The 16819-nt window shown below is 62.3% G+C and overlaps 1 protein-coding gene across 2 annotated transcripts in view; it reads right to left on the bottom strand.

Annotated features, from left to right (window-relative positions):
* Nucleotides 1-5835: 5835 nt before the first annotated feature.
* The window catches only part of CPLX1 (complexin 1), a 44327-nt gene continuing 33343 nt past the window's right edge, over nucleotides 5836-16819 (bottom strand). Inside the window, exons 3-5 of one of the 2 annotated variants that reach the window (XM_023206674.2) lie at nucleotides 13207-13304; nucleotides 13129-13143; nucleotides 5837-7567 (exon numbers count right to left, since the gene is read on the bottom strand). In XM_023206674.2, coding sequence (XP_023062442.1) covers nucleotides 7370-7567; nucleotides 13129-13143; nucleotides 13207-13304 — 311 coding nt within the window. In that variant the 3' untranslated portion in view covers nucleotides 5837-7369. Of the gene's footprint in view, nucleotides 7568-13128; nucleotides 13305-16819 lie in introns of both variants that reach the window. The other variant, XM_023206670.2, reaches the window with a different exon arrangement.

Below are 16819 nucleotides of genomic sequence, written 5' to 3'. Positions count from 1 at the left end.
ATACACTATTCGTACTCGGCTGGATGTGCATGCTTGTGGTTCCAGCTACTTGGGAGGCTGAGGTGGGACAACTGCCTGAGTCCAGGAGGTCCAGGCTGCAGTAAGGCAACAGTGTGCCATTACACTCCAACCTTTTGAATGACAGAGTAAAATCCTGTCTCAAAGAAAAAATATTTGGACTCCTCTTGCATGGTCCATTGTCTCCTCTCTCCCATCTATTTAATTTATTCAGTCCTTTGTTTTTTGAAATGGGATATTGCTATGTTGCCCAGGCTGGCCTCGACTCCCGAGCTCAACTGATGCTCCCACCTCAGCCTCTGAGTAGCTGAACTACAGGTCCCACTTTGCCCGGTTCATTTAGTCACTTATTACATCAGCAAAGAATCATCGATATTTCTTCAGCACTGTGCATTATAAACCAACGCTACTTTATTCTGCTATTCAAGTTATTCCAGCCTCGGCCACTGGGACCCCTTGCCGCTGTGTCCCTTTGGCTCACTGTTGTGGTTTTTTTTTTTGAGACGGAGATTACTCTTGCTGCCCTGGCTGGATTGCAATTGTGTGATCTCAGCTCACCCCAACCTCCGTCTCAGGTTCAAGCGATTCTCCTGCCTCAGCTTCCCGAGGAGCTGGGATTACAGGCATGCACCACCATGCCCGGTTAATTTTGTATTTTTAGTAGAGACGAGGTTTCTCCATGTTGGTCAGGCTGGTCTTGAACTCGTGACCTCAAGTGATTTGCCCGTCTCAGTCTCCCAAGGTGCTGGGAGTACAGGTGTAAGCCACCACGCCCAGCCTGTGTTCACTGTTTTTTTTAACCATTTCCAGGCTCATGGTGTATACCTTCTGCCCCAGTTCTAGGTGAATTTCTCCTGGTTGGTGAGTTTCGATTATTTACCTCTGCTCACACAGGGACTGGAGGAGGGAAACTCAGAGTCCTCCTTCATCTTGTCACTTCTCTAAACAATTACTTTTTGTTAAAGACGCCACATAAGCTGGTTTGAACTGTGTGAAATAATCGTGCTAAACTACTATTCTCCTTTAATCGTTCCAACCAAGCACCCACGGGGGCCGTTATTCCTCTCCTACAACTGCAAGGCAGTGCCTCACCAACTGGCTTTGATCCTGAGGCAAGCGGCAGGGACCCCTCTGCTTTACTCAGTGGGCATGCAGCTCCTGACCCTGGCAGGTGAGTTTTCTCTTCACAGCCCCCGTCCCTGCCGCCCACTGGGCCGGCCAGCCTCAGTGGAAAAGTCATTCTGGCTCTGAACTTCCAGCACAGTCCGGGAGAGCACGTGGGTCCTGGGGAGGGTAGCTATGCCTGAGGGGCTTTCTAGGATGAGTCATAAGAAAGTCCTTCTGGAGGGGCCTCCCTGACTCCCCTCCACTGTCCCCGGCTCACGGGCAGGAAGGCACGGCTGAGGGCGCTGGGGCAGGAAAGAGCTGGGGTCTCTTCCCACCTCTACTGCCAACGCCCTGCAGACCCCCAGGCCACAGCCTTCCCCGGGACTCCCCCAAGGTCTGGGAGGTGAGGCGGGTCCAGTTTACGCTGGTTTCGAAGAACGGAGAGTGCCCCGCCGCCCTGTCGTGGAGGGTCCCGCGCCCCCACCCCTTGCCTGGGGTCGCGTGTGGGCAGCCGCAGAAAGGTCCCCGACAGCAGGAGCGGGGTTCCAGGCTGGGGCCTCGGCGGCGCCCAGGGCCAGCCAGGGCCAGCGGGAGCGCGAAGGCCGGTTATGGGCTTGGGGGAGGGGGGTCTGGTCCCTACCGCCGGCCTAGCGGGAACGCGGGGCAGGAGAAGGTCCGGGAGAAACCTGCTTCCGAGGCCACGGCTTCCGGGCGTCTTCCTGAGCTGGCGCCAGCCCGCAGCAGGGCCCGGCAGGGACGCCGGCCTAAGGGTGGGGACCGGCAGGGCCTGGGGGCAGGACGAGACAAGCACGCAACCGACGGGGCGAGGCCAGGCGAGGGCAGGGGACCGGAGAAGCTTCTGCCAGGCCCGAGACCCGTGCGTACTGCCCCACGTAGACGGGCAGCCGCGGCCGCGCGGTGAGCTGCGGTCTGACCCAGCTCCAGCTCTCCTCAGAGTCTTGCAATGGTGTCTCTCGGGCTCTGATTGGTCAGGCCTCCACACGTGAGCCTCTGGGAGCCAATCATGACAGCCTGCCTAGCATGCGCTGATTGGCTCAGGCTGGCCAGGGGCGGGCCCGGTCCCTCCAAGGCCTGGTCCCCGCTCCCTTCCCCAGGCCCGGAGGCCCAGCCCGAGCGGCTTTGCTGGGGGCGGTTCTGCTGGGGGTGGTTCTGAGGGAGAGGCCCGATGTGCGGGGGAGGTGGATATTCTGGAGGGGCGGATCTACTCGGGGAGGGGGCGTAGGGGCGTATCTGCTGGGAAGGCCGGATCTGCCGTGAGGGGCGGATCTTCTGGAGGGGCAGATCTGCTGAGGGGGCTGGATCTGCTGGGGGGGGTGGATCTTCTGGGGGTGCGGCTGTGCTGGGGGTGGGTGTTTGAGGGAGGATCTGATGAGGAGGTGGATCTTCTGTGGGAGGCGGATCTGCTGGAGGGACAGATATCCTGGGGAGTGGATCTTGGTGGGTGGATCTACTGGGGGGCGGATTTTCTGGAGGGGCGGATCTGTGTGACGGGGAGGTGGGGCAGATCCCCTGCGGAGCGGATGTGCTGGGGGCCGTGTCCCCGGAAGTCTCACCTGGGCGCCTTCCCTGAGGCCCTTTCCATCCACACAGCCAGGTGTGTGGGTCCCTCAAGCTGTCCCCAGGACTCCTTCCTGGCTTGTGCCCCTCCCCACACACCGTTCCCTGCATCACCTGAGGGGCCGCTGCCTGCAACAGCAGCAGAGCCGCTTCCAGGTCGCCTGGGCGCAGTGGCCCCACTGGCCGGCGGTGGGCGGCAGGGTTGGACTGGCTGCGGACCTCCGGTGCCAGGAAAATGGCCTTTAATTGCCAGGCCTCTTAGAATTTGTCCTGAAAGCTCATAGTCAGGTGGCTTGTGATTCAGAAGCCGCTACTGCCCCAAGTGCAGGGCGCTGGAGAGGAGGGGCCCTGGGAGAGGAGGCGGTCAGAGGAGAGATGGCTTCCTGGCCTGGGGAGGAGGCCGTGTCTGGAGCTTGAAAGCCAGCCCAGCTGTGTTCAAGATACAGTTAAACGTTCAGAAGGAGGAGACTCTGGGGCAGGGTGGTGCCCAGCCAGTGCCTGGGGTCAGAGCCCAGCCTGGCTCTTGAATGCCTGTTCCTTTGCCCGGAATGCTCTCCCAGGGGACACCTGCCTCCCTCCGGGTCTGTGCACATCACTCGGACAGAGAGACCCCCTGACCACTCATGAAACAGTAACCCTCACCATTGCTCTCTGCTCCCTGTCCTGCTCGATTTTCCTCCAGAGCAGACACCACCACTTACATGTTTATCATCTGCCTTCCATCACTAGGAAAACCAGTTCCAGGAGGGCGGGACTAGTATTCCCAGCCCCTAGAACAGAGTGCCACAAATCACAGGGGCACAGTAAACATCTGGGGAGGAGTGCCTTTCCCAGGAGGCCTCAGACCCCATCACCTGAGGTGAGAGCTGGATCCAGGAGAAGCTCAGGTCTGACCCAGCTGTAGGAAGGGCTGGTCTAGACTCCGAGGGAGCTGGGCGTGGTGGCTCATGCCTGTAATCCCAGCACTTTGGGAGGCTGAGGCGGGCGGATCATGAGGTTAGGAGATCAAGACCATCCTGGCTAACATGGTGAAACCCCGTCTCTACTAAAAAAATACAAAAAATATTAGCTGGGCATGGTGGTGGGCGCCTGTAGTCCCAGCTACTCTGGAGGCTGAGGCAGGAGAATGGCGTGAACCCGGGAGGCGGAGCTTGTAGTGAGCCGAGATCACGCCATTGCACTCCAGCCTGGACGAAAAAGCCAGACTCTGTCTCAAAAAAAAAAAAGAAAGACTCGGAGGGAAACCTGCCTGGGTTGTTGCCTGGCACGTCCAAGTTGCTGCTCAGGCTTGCAGGGGGGTCCAGACCAGGTTATGGGTGGGAAATGGGAGGCTGGGGGAGGATGGAGGCTGAGCAGTGGCTGGATGTTGGGGTGGCCTTCTAAGAGCAGCCCTGCTGGGGGGCAGCCAACAGCAGCCACAGGCACAGGGGTGGGTGCAAAGACACTGAGTTTCAGTTCCAGGGAGGAAGAGGGGCCAGCTGCTGCCTACTTGGCAGGGGAGAGGCCATCCTGGGCAATTTGGTGGTGCCTGGGGTCCACACTTCCCCAGAGGCAGCAGGAGGAAGAGCAGGATACACCCCTCCATGGGCTTGGAGGAGAGCACATTCCCTCCCAGATCCCACCCGGCATCCAGGAGGGCCCGGCCTGGGTACAGGACACATGGGGTCCTCCTGCCCTGGGACTGGGCAGCTCCCTGGGGCATTCCCAGCCAAAAGCATCAGGAAGGTTACAGGAGACCCAGACATGCTGCTCCCTAGAGAGGGCTCCTGACAAAGATTTTTTGTGTGGTCAAACTTTAACTTCCTGAATCTTCTGGTAGGCCCATTGGCCCACTTCCTTGTAAAATTCTGTTTTAGCACATTATCTGGCTAGGTCAGTTTAGCAACAAACCCTCATCCTGGAGATTTGATTGGGGTCCTCATCCTCCACCGCCCGACGGGTCTGCCTGATTGCCCTGCCTGTCTCCAGCTGGAATCCAGTTAGATGGGGTTAGCCAGAATCCCCCAACCCTTGATGTTCCTCAGTCATTTTCTGTCCACTGAGCCCACTCTGCTCCTTGGCCACACACCAATTGCAAGCCCTGTTGCATGGTCCCTGTACCTATGGCGCTGGGCCTGAGCAAAGCCTTCCTCACCAAGCTTTAACAAATGTCATGGAATCATCTTTGCTTTTTTTTTTTTTTTTTTTTTTTGAGATGGAGTCTGGCTCTTTCGCCCAGGCTGGAGTGCAGTGGTGCAATCTCGGCTTACTGCAACCTCCGACTCCCAGGTTCAAGCGATTCTCCTGCCTCAGCCTCCCGAGTAGCTGGGACTACAGTTGTATGCCACCACGCCCGGCTATTTTTTTTTTTTTTTTTTTTTTTTTTTTTAGTATAGACGGGGTTTCACCGTGTTAGCCAGGATGGTCTCCATCTCCTGACCTCGTGATCTGCCCACCTCGGCCTCCCAAAGTGCTGGGATTACACGCATGAGCCACCGTGCCTGTCCTGAGCCACCACACCTGGCCAGAATCATCTTTTAACAGCTTCCAAACATGGAGGTCAAACAAGGACCCGTTCTGGGGAAGCAAGTGGCGGGCAGCAGCTAGGGGTGGGCTGAGCATCCAGCGGATTGAGTGTGGGTGGGACCCCCAGCAACCAGGCAGAGGGGCTGTTCTCTGGGCTGGGGTCAGGAACCTCCTCTGGCCTTAACCCAGGTTGGCAGACATTTCCCTTCAGGGATCCCGGTCTGGGACTCAGGAGGAGGGACAGTCCCCCGGGGATGCTTGTCGGGGCAGGAATTCCTGGTTGGGCAGAGGCAAGGGCAGCACAGGGTGACCTGGGCCCCTGGCTGGTGGAGCTGAGGAGAGGCCCAGGCCCATGGTCGGAGTTCTAGGTGGGAGGGAGAGCAGAGGACAGAGGCTTTGAGGGTGGAAGACCCAACCTGGAGTCGGGGTCCCTGAAGGTGCAGGTCTGCGGTTTAGATGGAGGTTGCTCTGGCTGGACGGCCTGGGGAAAATGAGTCTGAGTGGAGGGAGCAGGGTGAGAATGGTGCGATGCCCTGCAGCTGCCCGTGGAAAGAACATGGGAGGGGGAAGGCCCGGTCCTCCCACCGGCTGGCGGAATGGACCTCTGGAAGGAATGGCCACACGGTGTGAAATCACTGGTGTTTATTGGCTGTGATTCCATCCGGAGAGAACACACGCAGGGGCCCCGACATGCAGGAGGAGGCGCAAGCGCAGGACAAACGGACAGAGGACACCACGGTCTAAGCTAAGCTCGCGGCCCCGGGCTCCATGCGCTGGGAACGGGGTGCGCAGGTTCTAAGAGAGGACGCCCTGTCTGCTCAGAGCTGGCTTTGAAAGGTGTGAAAACAGGAGTTTTTAAAAGACACGACCCGGGAGAAGTCAGCGAGTGGGCACAGGGCGAGCAGGACGGACAGCGACGTCCCCCGGGCCGCGCCGCTGGGGCGCAGAGGGGCGCGGTGGTCTCTGCCGGGAGGGGCCTAGGTCGTTAGTATTGCAGTCTAACGTTATGGCTTCTCTAAAGCTATGTAAGGTCATGAAGGTCAATGCCAAGCCAACCCTGGCCCGGAACACGTGTAGACTTGATGCATTTGTGATGTGGACGGAAAGGGCCCGGGGGCGAGGCGACGCCTGTCAAGATAAAACTCATTAAATGCAAAGACCTCATTTACCTGAGATTCAACAAATTGTGATGCAAATTAAACATGAATGGAGGAGAAACAGGGACTGGAGGCCGCCCCGCAGGGCCACCAGGTGGATTCGGCCACACTCGCGCCCCCTACGCGCAGGGAACCCCGTAGGCCCCACCCGAGGAGCTGCCCACGGAGGAGGTGCTGGGCAGGGGCACAGACCCCCTGGGTGCCTCGGGCCTCTGCGGCTCCTGTGGAGGGTGCAGAGTTCAATGGGCGAGGGCAGGGGTCCTCCCCAGGGAGAAGCAGCAGCCGCGTCGGCGGAGAGGCCAGGAGGCCGGGTGGGGGGCGAGGGGCCAGGACTCGGGAAGAGCGGGGTGGTGGGGGTGGGGGGCTTAGCGTCCCCCAAACCTATTGCTTTGTTTCCTTTAGTTTAGTAGTGAACACGGCCGTGGCGTTCGTAAGAAGCAAAACCTTCCAGAGAGGAGAGGAAGGACGGGGACAGAGACTGACGGACAGGGGCGCGAGGGGGGCAGCCCGGGGGACGGAGAGCGGCCACGTGCGGGCGCGAACACTCACGGCGGCGCGATCCGAACCCCGGAGTCCGCGCGCGGGAGGGGGGCCCAGGCCCCGCCGCCCCCGCCCCGCCCGCACCCCCCCATCTGCTATGGCTGTGCTCCTGAGTGCGGGCCCGACAGGCGCCCACCGCCGCTAACGAGTGCACAGGGGTGGTCGCGGGGCTGCCCTTCCGGCAGCCCTGACCTCGGGCGCTGCTGGGTGGGCGGTAAATGGCAAGAGGAAGGGGCGTCCCAGGCGATGGGGCTCCAGCCACCCGCGGGCAGAGGAGCACCGGGCGGACTGGGGGGTCCTGGGGTCGCGCGCCCCTCGGGTGAGAGAGGCGGCGGGCGCAGGCAGGGCGGGCCTGGGGCTATGGCTTATATCGGCGTAGGGGCTGCTCGTCCCTTGGGGGCCTCCGCGGAGGGTCTGCAGGGGGGAGGGGCGGGGGCTCCGCGGGGCCGCTGTCCCGCGTGGGGCTACTTCTTGAGCATGTCCTGCAGCGGCCCGGGCAGGTACTTGATGACGGTGTCCAGGATGCTCTCCTCCTCCTCCTCGACCTCGTCCCCGCAACCGGGCGGGATGGCCTTCTTGGGCCGCGTCAGGCTCCCCTCGGAGTTGGCCTCCATGGCGGCCTGGGCCTCGGCCTCGCGCTCCTCCTTCTTCTTGATGCCGTACTGCGAGGGAGGCGGGGGTCAGGGCGGGGTCCCGGCGGCTCCCAGGCAGGCCGCAGCCTCCCTGCGCCAGGGACTGGCCCAGGAACCCCAGGAGGCGCGTGCGCGGCCCCCTGGCCCGCCAGGCACACGAGGACCCCAGAGGGAGAAGAGACCCCGCGCCGGGGGGGGGGGGGGGGGCCCGGGGGGGGGGGGGGGCCCCCCCGGGGCCCGGGGGGCACGCGGGGGCCGGGGGGGGAGGGGGGCCCCCGCGGGGGGGGGGGGGGTGTCCCTGGAGGAGTGGGAAGCCCCCACGGAGAATGGGGGCCAGCAGCTGAGAAGCGGGGAGCAGGGGATGGGGAAGCTCCCATCTTCCTTGAGAGGAGAGGGGGCTGTGGCCCCACCTCTGGCTCCAAACCCAGCCCAGCCCCTGGCATCCTGCCTTCCAGGAAGCCTCCAGCTTGGGGCAGGGAGGGGTGGCCAGGATGCTGTGTGGCAGAAGTGGGGAGAAACAGTCACCCTGCAGCTGACCCTCCTGCCCAGTGCCTGGTCCACGACCTGCAGTCACTCCCGGGCCTGGCCAAGGCTGCCTGGATGCGGCCACAGCCCCAGCAGGGCCACTCCCTGGCAGGCCACTTCAGCTCCGTGGGCAGCTGGCAGAGGGGCCTGGGTGGCAGTTACTTCTAGGCACTGGGTGTCCTGGAATCCTGCCTAGTCATGACCTCAGCCAGCACGCCTGGGCCTCACCGAGCCCCTGCCCACCCCCGTTTCTCATCTCCTGTGAGTGTGTCTGCTCTCTGCAGTGGCTGAATACTGTCCCCCTCAAACTCATGTTGTCTGGAGCTTCAAATTTGGAAATAGGTCTTTGTCAACGTGACTATGGTAAGGATGGGGACGAGACCATCCTGGATCTGAGGGGCCTCAAGTCCAGTGAGGGTGTCCTTGTAAGAGACAGAAAGGACAGACACCCGGACAGGGGTTGGCATATGAAAGCGGAGGAAGTCGCAAGTGGCGAGGCCACAAGCCAAGAAACACCAGGGGTTGCAGGGCCGCCAGACGCAGGAAGGGGCAGGGAAGGGCCCTCCCCCAGAGCCTCCAGAGGGAGCGTGGGATTTTGGCCTTCTGCCCTCCAGGCCTCTAAGTTTCCGATGCCTGGCAGCGGCGTTTTGGTTCTTAAATCAATACACCTTCCCACCCCACATTCCTCCAGCCCTCCTGTAAGCCGCCAGCCCAGGAAGCCTGTGGTCATGGTGAGGCCATGGAACTACGGAACACCCTCTTGCCGCCCAGGAAGGTGGGACCCAGTGGGGTTGGGCTGGCCTGGAAGGATTGGGGGCCTGGTGTCGTACAGGAGCCGGTTGTCCATTCCCTGGGCAGGACCCCCGAGCCGGGTCCAAGGTCCTGGGTCTGAGATTAAGGGTGCTCTAGAGCAGTGAAGGCGTCAGCAGCTGTGTCCAGGAGAAAACTTAGAAGGGGAGTGGGCACCAGCACTTTACAGGACCGAGGAGCACACCACAGGATCGCCAGCCACAGGGAGGAGCCTTTCTGCCCAGGAAGAACCCCTCCCCTGCCATCTCCTGCTCCTGTCTCAGCAGCCCCTTCCCATAGAAGCGGTTGGTTCTGCTCCTGGTGCTGGGCACCCCCTGGCTCTCTAAGGAGGCCCCTCCCTCCTCCCAAATGGGGGCTGCCTGTGTGCCCCCAACCCCACTGAGGGCAGTCTCGGCACCTCTCCCCTCCCCTGGTGCTGCAGGTGGCTCTGGGTGTGGGGGGCCAGGGCCACCTTCAGTGAGGTGGAAAGGAGGGCGCCATGCTCCCAGCGGCCTGTGGCCAGAGCACCAGCTGGCCACTGAGGAGAGAGAGGGGCTGTGGGCTCGCCCTGGTCCTCAGCAGCCCCTGCACACTCTTCACAGAGCTGGGACTCCAGGGATCTCCTCAGTGAAGCGAAGAGCGCAGGGTAGGAACGTCCTCCACAGGGACAGGGGCGTCACCCAGAGGGCCCTGCAGGCCCAGAGCAAAGCCCTGACCCCGCGGGGCAGCAAGAGCAGACTGGTTCTGGTCCTAGCCATCCACAGCAGGAAGGGCAGCAGCTCCAGGTACGGAAGTGGAGGGGCACGTGCTTCTCGTCCTGTGGGGCCAGGGGTGCGCTGGGGAGAGCGATGCCACTGGAGGCTAGGTCCAGCCAGGGAGAGCTTCCCTCCAGCCAGGGGTGCGGGGGTCTGTGCATGCGGCGGCCACACGTGTGCCCAGCCCAGGAGGCTGTGCTGCCCACGGCAAAGGCACTCAGGAACACGGGTGTGCTCAGAGGAGCAGGCATGTAACAGCGGGAACATACGTTGTGTGAGCAAAGGAACCTCCTGGGTCAGGGGAGTGACCCTCGGGGTTTGGGGGACCCTGTCTGCAAATGGTGTGGGGTCCTTCCCTGTGGGCCCAGGAAGAAGACTCCAGGCCCTGCCACCAGGTTGTGGGACACTCAGAGCTTGGCTTGATGTGCCAGTTGCTGCACTGAGGCTCCAGGTCATTCTGAGGCTGAGGTCACGCTGGACTCGGCCTGAGGGCCAGGGTCACTCCGCCGGGAACACGGGCTCTGGGGCTGGGCTGCACACCGGAGCCTGAGACCCGGTTCTGAGGCATCTGCTCCAGAGACAAACACCCAGGCACACCCAGCCCCAGGCCCACCGTGATGCTGGTCAGCAGCTCTCCAGGAAGTCACACCTGAGGATGGGAGTGGCTGCTGGGGGAGCCTAGGAGGCCCTGACACGTGTGAGGTGAGACCCTGAACCCTGAAAACACTGTGTTCCTGAGAAGAAAAGGGCAGTGGGTGCTAATCAATACTGAGAACCAACAATAGGAATGATAGGACCAAACACCCAGCATTCAGCAACCAGGTGGACACCTGCTAGCCGCCGTGTGAGCTGTTGGGGGTGGGGGGATGCACTGTACTGGGGCAGCCTAGTGGGCCCTCAGAAGGCCCATGCAGGAAGGCCCAGGCGTGAGCTGCCCGACATGGGTGGCTGGAAGCTTATGCAAGCCAAGGGCGGGTCAGTCAGTGCGCGGAGCACAGAGGGGCCAGCCTCGCTCTCGATCCCTGGGTCTGGGCCTGTCCAGATGGCTGCCTGACTGGAGGTGCAGGTGCGGTGCTCCTCTGGGAGCACCTCTTCTCTAACCACCCCCAAGATGCCCGGGGGTGCCACGGCCCAGGGGAGGCTGGAGGCAGCAGGTGTTCTGATCAGGTGGCCACACCTGAGGGCGGGGTTCCCCCACCCCCAAAGGCTCTGTGGAGGAGGGCTCTGTGGGGAAGGTGTGGATGTGGGGTCTGGGGGGGATCCAGTGTGGTGGGGCCTCCAGAGCAGAGAGGCTGGTGCTTCCAAGGCCTGAGGGGCCAGTGGACTGTGGAGGGGCTGTTCTTGTGGGCAGGTCTGTGGCCTCTATCCCTGCCACCTGTGTTCTCTGAGGGGCTTAGACCAAGACAGAGGCGCAGGTTGGTGCCTGGCAGCAAGGTCAGGCCAGCTCCCCATAGGCCTGACCAGAGAGCCCTGCACCCCAGCTGCCAGCTGTGGGCCCCACACGGAAACTGGGGAGGTGCTTCCGCTTCCCCCTTTCCTGGGCCTCACTCTCCCTGGTGTCTCCCAGTCTCTGGAGGGTGCAGCTGCTGCATCCCGTCCGGGCTACTCAGTCACTGACACTGCTGGCCCTGTCCCCACTACCATTCGGGCCTGGACATGGTCCCCTGAGCCTGCCCTGTCCTGCCTCTGGGGACCCTGTGGAATGACATGGCCCGGAACAGCCGGCGTCCCTCTAAGATCCTGCCAGCAGAGGCCGGAGCCCGGGGGACCTGACCCGCTCTGGAGACACCTGCTTGGAGACGGACCCAGACACAGCTCTCTCAGACCCCAGCCCACCATCACGTTGTGTCCCTCCCTCAGCTGCTACCCGCCGCCACCTCCACTTCTACCTGGCGTCAGCTCTCTCAGCTCTGCCTGGGCTCTCGGGCTCTCGGGGTCTTGGCTCTCTCTGTTCCCTGCCTGTGTTGCTGTCTCTCCCTCTCTCTGTGCCTGTCTCTCCTCTTTGTCTCTCTCTCCCCTCTCTGTGTCTCTCTGTCTCTCTCTCTCTGTCTCTCTCCCTCTCTTTGTCTTTTTCTCTGTCTCTCCCTCTCTGTGTCTCTGTCTCTCCCTCTGTCTCTCTGTATGTCTCTTTATCTCTGTCTCTGTCTCTCTCTGTTCTCTGACTCCTCCTCCCTTCTCCTCCTGTCCCCGTCCCCCGCTCCTGATACCCACAGTCTCCCGAGCACATCCGAGTGGGCTCTGGCTGCCTGGCTTAGCTGGTGCATATTCCCCTGACTTCCTCCTGAAGCCCTGGGTCAGCTGGGGGAGCTGGAGGGCATGAGCCAGCACAGCAAAGTTGATCAACAGGAGACCCCTGGAAAAGTCCAGTGACCCTGGGTGGGATGCCAGGGCACCCAGTCCCCACTCCCCATCAGTGGCTGCTTTACACCCTCCAGGGTGCATGGTGGTGGCTGGGAGGTTGCTGCAAGGGACCAGAGGGTGTGGGAAGAATCCGTGGGTGGGGTGGGGCAGCACTGCTGGACTGGCCTTTTGGGTATGGGGGCTGCATGTGCCCCGCCTGCCCTGCCCCTGCCCTCCTATGTCGATCTCTATCCACTTCGGGAGCTCCAGCCTCCCCACAAGACCCCGTGGAGCCCACCCCTCCCTGGGCGGGGCTGACACAAGGCCAGGAAACAGCTTCTCCAGCTGCTCTGGGTGCCCCTGGCAGCAGGGAGGGGTCCCGGGAGTCTGAACCTTCCCACCCTGAAGCCAGGCCATCTTGGCCCATCCAGGGAAAGGGACTAAGGCGACCCTCTGGGAAACACAGCTTCCGGCCTGCCTGGCCTGCTGCGGCCCCTACCCTCGGGGCCAGCGCACAGGGTGAGCACTCGGCCCCAGGCAGCACCCCAGGCCCCTCCTATGTGGAATGTGAACATCTCCCACGTGCCCCCTCACCCCTGGCTGGAGACTCCTCCAGGCTGCTGTCTGTGCCCACCCAGCTTCCAGCCAGGGCCGTGCTAGAGCCACCGAGGAAGCCGGAGCGGTTCTCGGGACCCAGGCTGCTCCCTGTACCTTGTGCCCCTCGGACCTGGCCGCTGCGGGAACCGGCTGAGTGGGAGTGACCGCGCGTGGCTGTCCCTGTGCCCGCAGCCACTCTGGGCCACCTCCTGAATCCCAGCAGGTGTCCCCCTCCCTGCATCCTCACTCCAGGCCGGGCTCACCTCAGAGCGCCCTCCCATGCCAGGTGGTCGCCCCATGACCCATCGGCCCAGGGCCCTGGGCAGCCAGCCAGGGTCCACCTTCTCCCACAGGGCTGCGCATCGGAATGCAGGCCCAGGAAGCCCGAGCAGGACGGGCTAGGCCACACAGAGGGAACCCAATCCGAGCCCCAACCCCCTCCACCACCCTGAAGCCCCCAAAGGGGAGGAGACCCGGGGGACGCCCGCCCCTCCTCCGGGCAGCCCCTTCCACCCAGGCGGGGTCTGGGTCCCCGCTGGACTCAGGGCCGATTTCCCCGCAGGCGGGGCCCGGCTCGACGCGCACCTTGTCTCGGATGCCCTGGCGCATGGCCTCGCGCTCTGCCTCCATCTTGGCGTACTTGGCCTTGCGCTCCTCCTCCGCCTGGCGCAGCGCCTCCTGCCGCTCCTCCTCCTTCTTGGCAGCGTCTGGGTCCTTCTCCTCGTCACCCCCGAGCATCTTCCCCATGTCCTTGGTGGCCCCTGGGACAGAAGTTGGTGATTCACACCGCCCCATTCAGACAGCCAAGGCCGGGCTAGTGTCTCAGCCACACTCCCCCGCCCTCTGGCCGACTCCCCCAACCCTCCATCCACCCGACCCTCGGGCCGCCCCCACCACCCTCCAGTCGCTCTTCCCACCTCCATCGGGCCCTGACCCTCCTGCCCGGACCCTCCATCTAGCGTGCTGGGGTCTCCTGCTTTGCTTTCTGTTCCTCAAGGGACACAGGCAACTCCGTGGGGGGCGGGGGAGTGGCGCTGTGGTTGCGCGTCTGTATGCACCTGTGTGTGACTGTGTGCTCATGCATACGTGTGGCTGTTGTGATTGTGTGTGCTCCACATGTGGTTGTATATCTGTATGTGGTTCTGTGTGTGTTTGTGTAATATGCATGCCTGTGTGTGGTTGTGCATGTGTGTGGTTTACTGCATGTGGCTGTGTGATCAGGCTTGTGGTCTTGTGGTTGTGTGTGCAGTTGTGTGTGAGGTCCCAGGGGTTAATGTGTCTTCTCTGGTCCTGTGTCCAGCAGAGGCCTGGCCTCCTGGAGGTGGTGTGGTTCAGCTGTTTACATGGGCAGTAAGTGGGCTGAGGGGCAGGGCTGGCTGTCAGAGGCAAGGTCACCGAGTCTGACCCCGGGGGCAGAAGCCGGCATGCGGGCTGGCAGGGGCCCTGCTGGGGCTGCAGGGGACTGCTTGTTGCTGGCACTCAGGCCCGTATTGCTCTGCGGTGCCAGCCACCACTTTTCTCATGAGCTCCTGATTCACAGGCCCCACAAACACCTCCCTAAACAGCTCTGCGACTCGGCCCACAGGACAGAGATGCATAATTACAGCCTCTGAATATAGCAGGCACTGCGGGGAGCCCTGGCCCTCGGCAGCTCCAGGGAGCAGAGCAAGCTGGCTGGACCCAGCACACAATTGTCACTGAGGGAGGTGACCTGGCAGAGCGCCCAGGCTCCCCTACGGCCACTCACAGCCCTCAGCATTGCAGGGGTGCTCCTGGACCAGCCTCGTGTGTGTGAGGGGACTCTGGCCACAGGTTGCCCCTGCAAATCCCGCTCTCCCCTGGCGGCCACTCGGCCTCCTCGAGGTACTCCTCAGTGCTCAGGCACTGGCTCTGCCCCTCCTTGAAGGTCTTGCCTCTGGGCTCTGCCCACTGGATACCAGACCTCCTAAGGACTGCCCCCGGCCAGCTGAGCCAATGCCTCGCACACAAATGTCAGGTGGAATTCTGGGTTGGGCTAATACCACCCAGCCACTTTCCACCTGGGTCCAGATGTGCCTCCCACCTTGTTTCTGTGAATTCAGCAGCTCCGTGTCCCTGGTGCTCTGGGTGCCCCTCCATTGCTACTCTGATACTGAGAAGCTCCATGCTATACGGAGCCTGGGAGAACGCCCTCGCCTGTAGCTATCTGTGCCAGTGCTGCCTCTGCCAGTCATTCAGGAGTGAGCTCCCTGTCAAAGGTGGGCAGGAGCTGTCATTTGGAAGGCCCCCAGCTGTTGGTGGGAGGAGAACAGCTTGTTGGTTGAGTGCTCTGGGCTGAAGGTGTCACTCAAACGGGGCCATGCCTGCATCCTGCCGGCACCTCTGACTGCACCTGTTTTCCTGTCCCCCATATCCTGGCTGTCTGAAGCTATCACAGGCAGCGGGGTGTGGGGAGAACGAGCCCATCTTGCTGCCCTCGTCACTGTGGGGACAGGCAGGCAGCCTATGCCACGCACTTGGCTGATGGCACAGATCTGGACTCCTCAACGGAAAGCTAAGAGCCTTGTGGTCAGTTTTCAGCCACATCTGCAACGTTTTGCAAAGCAGATTTTAGGCCCATGACTCAAGGGAAACTGGGTCACAGTAGAGTTGCTCCTAGATTCTTCTAACAGTCCCCAGTCATTGGACCGGAATCTCTCTGCCTCCTGCGCGGCTGTCTCTGGCAGGTGTGTGGGGGAGGCAAGGACAGCCCCCACAGCCCTAACTGTCTTTGTGCAAATCTTACCCCCCATGAGAAAAGCTAATTCACCCTAAAGTGAGTGACCCGTAGCTCTTTCTCCCTCCTGGAAAGGACCAGTGTCTATAAGGAGGTGGGTGAGCCTGGCCTCTCCCCACATTGCTCTCCTGACTGAAGGGGTTCCTGGCTGGGGTGGGAGCTGCAGGGCTTCCACAGCTCAGTGGGCTGGTCCCTTCCCTCCCCTCCAGCTCATCACTTAGGCTGTGGGTCTAGTCACGGGAGCGGGCATTTATAGGGCACCAGGTGTGCTGCCCTCTGCTCCACGGGTGGCTGTGGGGGGCCCTCCCGCTCTGAGAGTGTAAAGGCCCCACTTGAGCCCTGGGCTGGTCCAGGTGCCAAAGGCTTCTGAAAGGCCCACCCCTAAGAAGGGGGACTGAGGGGAGGATTCGTGCTCCCCACAGGCTGCAAAGCCACTAGGCTCAGAGGGACCCCCTGCGAACCTGGGGAGCCTCACAGACGCCGCCCACCACCCGGCTTTTTGGCCGGGCTACTGCGCAGAGCGGCCTCCAGAACCGCTTCCAAAAGCTGGGAATTGGGCGCAGCCAGGAGCCCAACAGAAACTGCGAGAAGCTTGTTCCTGGCACAGAAACCCAAAGTGCCATTTGCTCTCCTGGCACAGACGCCAGAGCGGCGGGACAGGTGCAGAAGGGGTGGCCCGGAGCGCTGCTGCGACCCCACCAGCCTCGACCTCGACACCCCGCGACCCCGCCGGCCCCTGGAAGCAGGAGCTGCACCCCGCATCTGCAGGAGGGCGGCGCTGCCACACCCCCCGGTTTCCAGAGGAGGCCGCTGCGGCGCGGGGCGGACCCAAGTGGTGCCCGAGGCTGGGACACTCCGACTCTGATTGCAGGGGGGTCGGATCCGAGGCTGGGGGTCCCGCAGTCTGTCTGGGGTCCGCTACTGGCCTCGCCGCACAGGGGCCGACCCCACCCCTCCCTCGTTCTTCTCTGAGCCTCAGCTTCCCCCGTGAGAGATGGAGGCGGTCGGGGGCGCACCGGACGCGACCCCGCAGGCAATGACGGGGCTGGCAACGCCTCCCACAGCGGCACAGGCGGATAAACCCCCTGGGGAGGGAGCTCAGTCCCAGGGGGAGGGGCCCTTCCCACCCGGGAGCTCCCCCCATACCTGGGGGTGCAGATCCCGGGGCCTCCCTGCACTCTGGCCCTGCTGAGACTCCATCACCCACCCCACCTCCTGGTAGCAGAAGGGGCAGAAGCTGAGACGTTTCCTCTGAAGACATCGGAGAGGGTGGGGTCAGGGCCGCCACGTTCCCAGCCCTGAAGCTCTTCCCGGGAACCCACCTTCCAGACCTTTGCTGGAGCGGCACCCACATTCCCAAGACACCCAGACAGTTTCTGGGGGGGGGAACTGCTTCTGTCGAGCAGCCGCCCCTGAGGTTATTGCGGCACTATTCACAATAGCAAAGACTTGGAATCAACCCAAATGTCCATCTGTGACAGACTGGATTAAGAAAATGTGGCACATATACACCATGGAATA

This window comes from Piliocolobus tephrosceles, chromosome 3 (genome assembly GCF_002776525.5).
Source record: "Piliocolobus tephrosceles isolate RC106 chromosome 3, ASM277652v3, whole genome shotgun sequence".
NCBI classification, from domain to species: Eukaryota; Metazoa; Chordata; class Mammalia; order Primates; family Cercopithecidae; genus Piliocolobus; species Piliocolobus tephrosceles.
The sequence above is the reverse complement of the archived record's forward strand: the minus strand, read 5'-3'. Positions and strand labels throughout refer to the sequence as shown.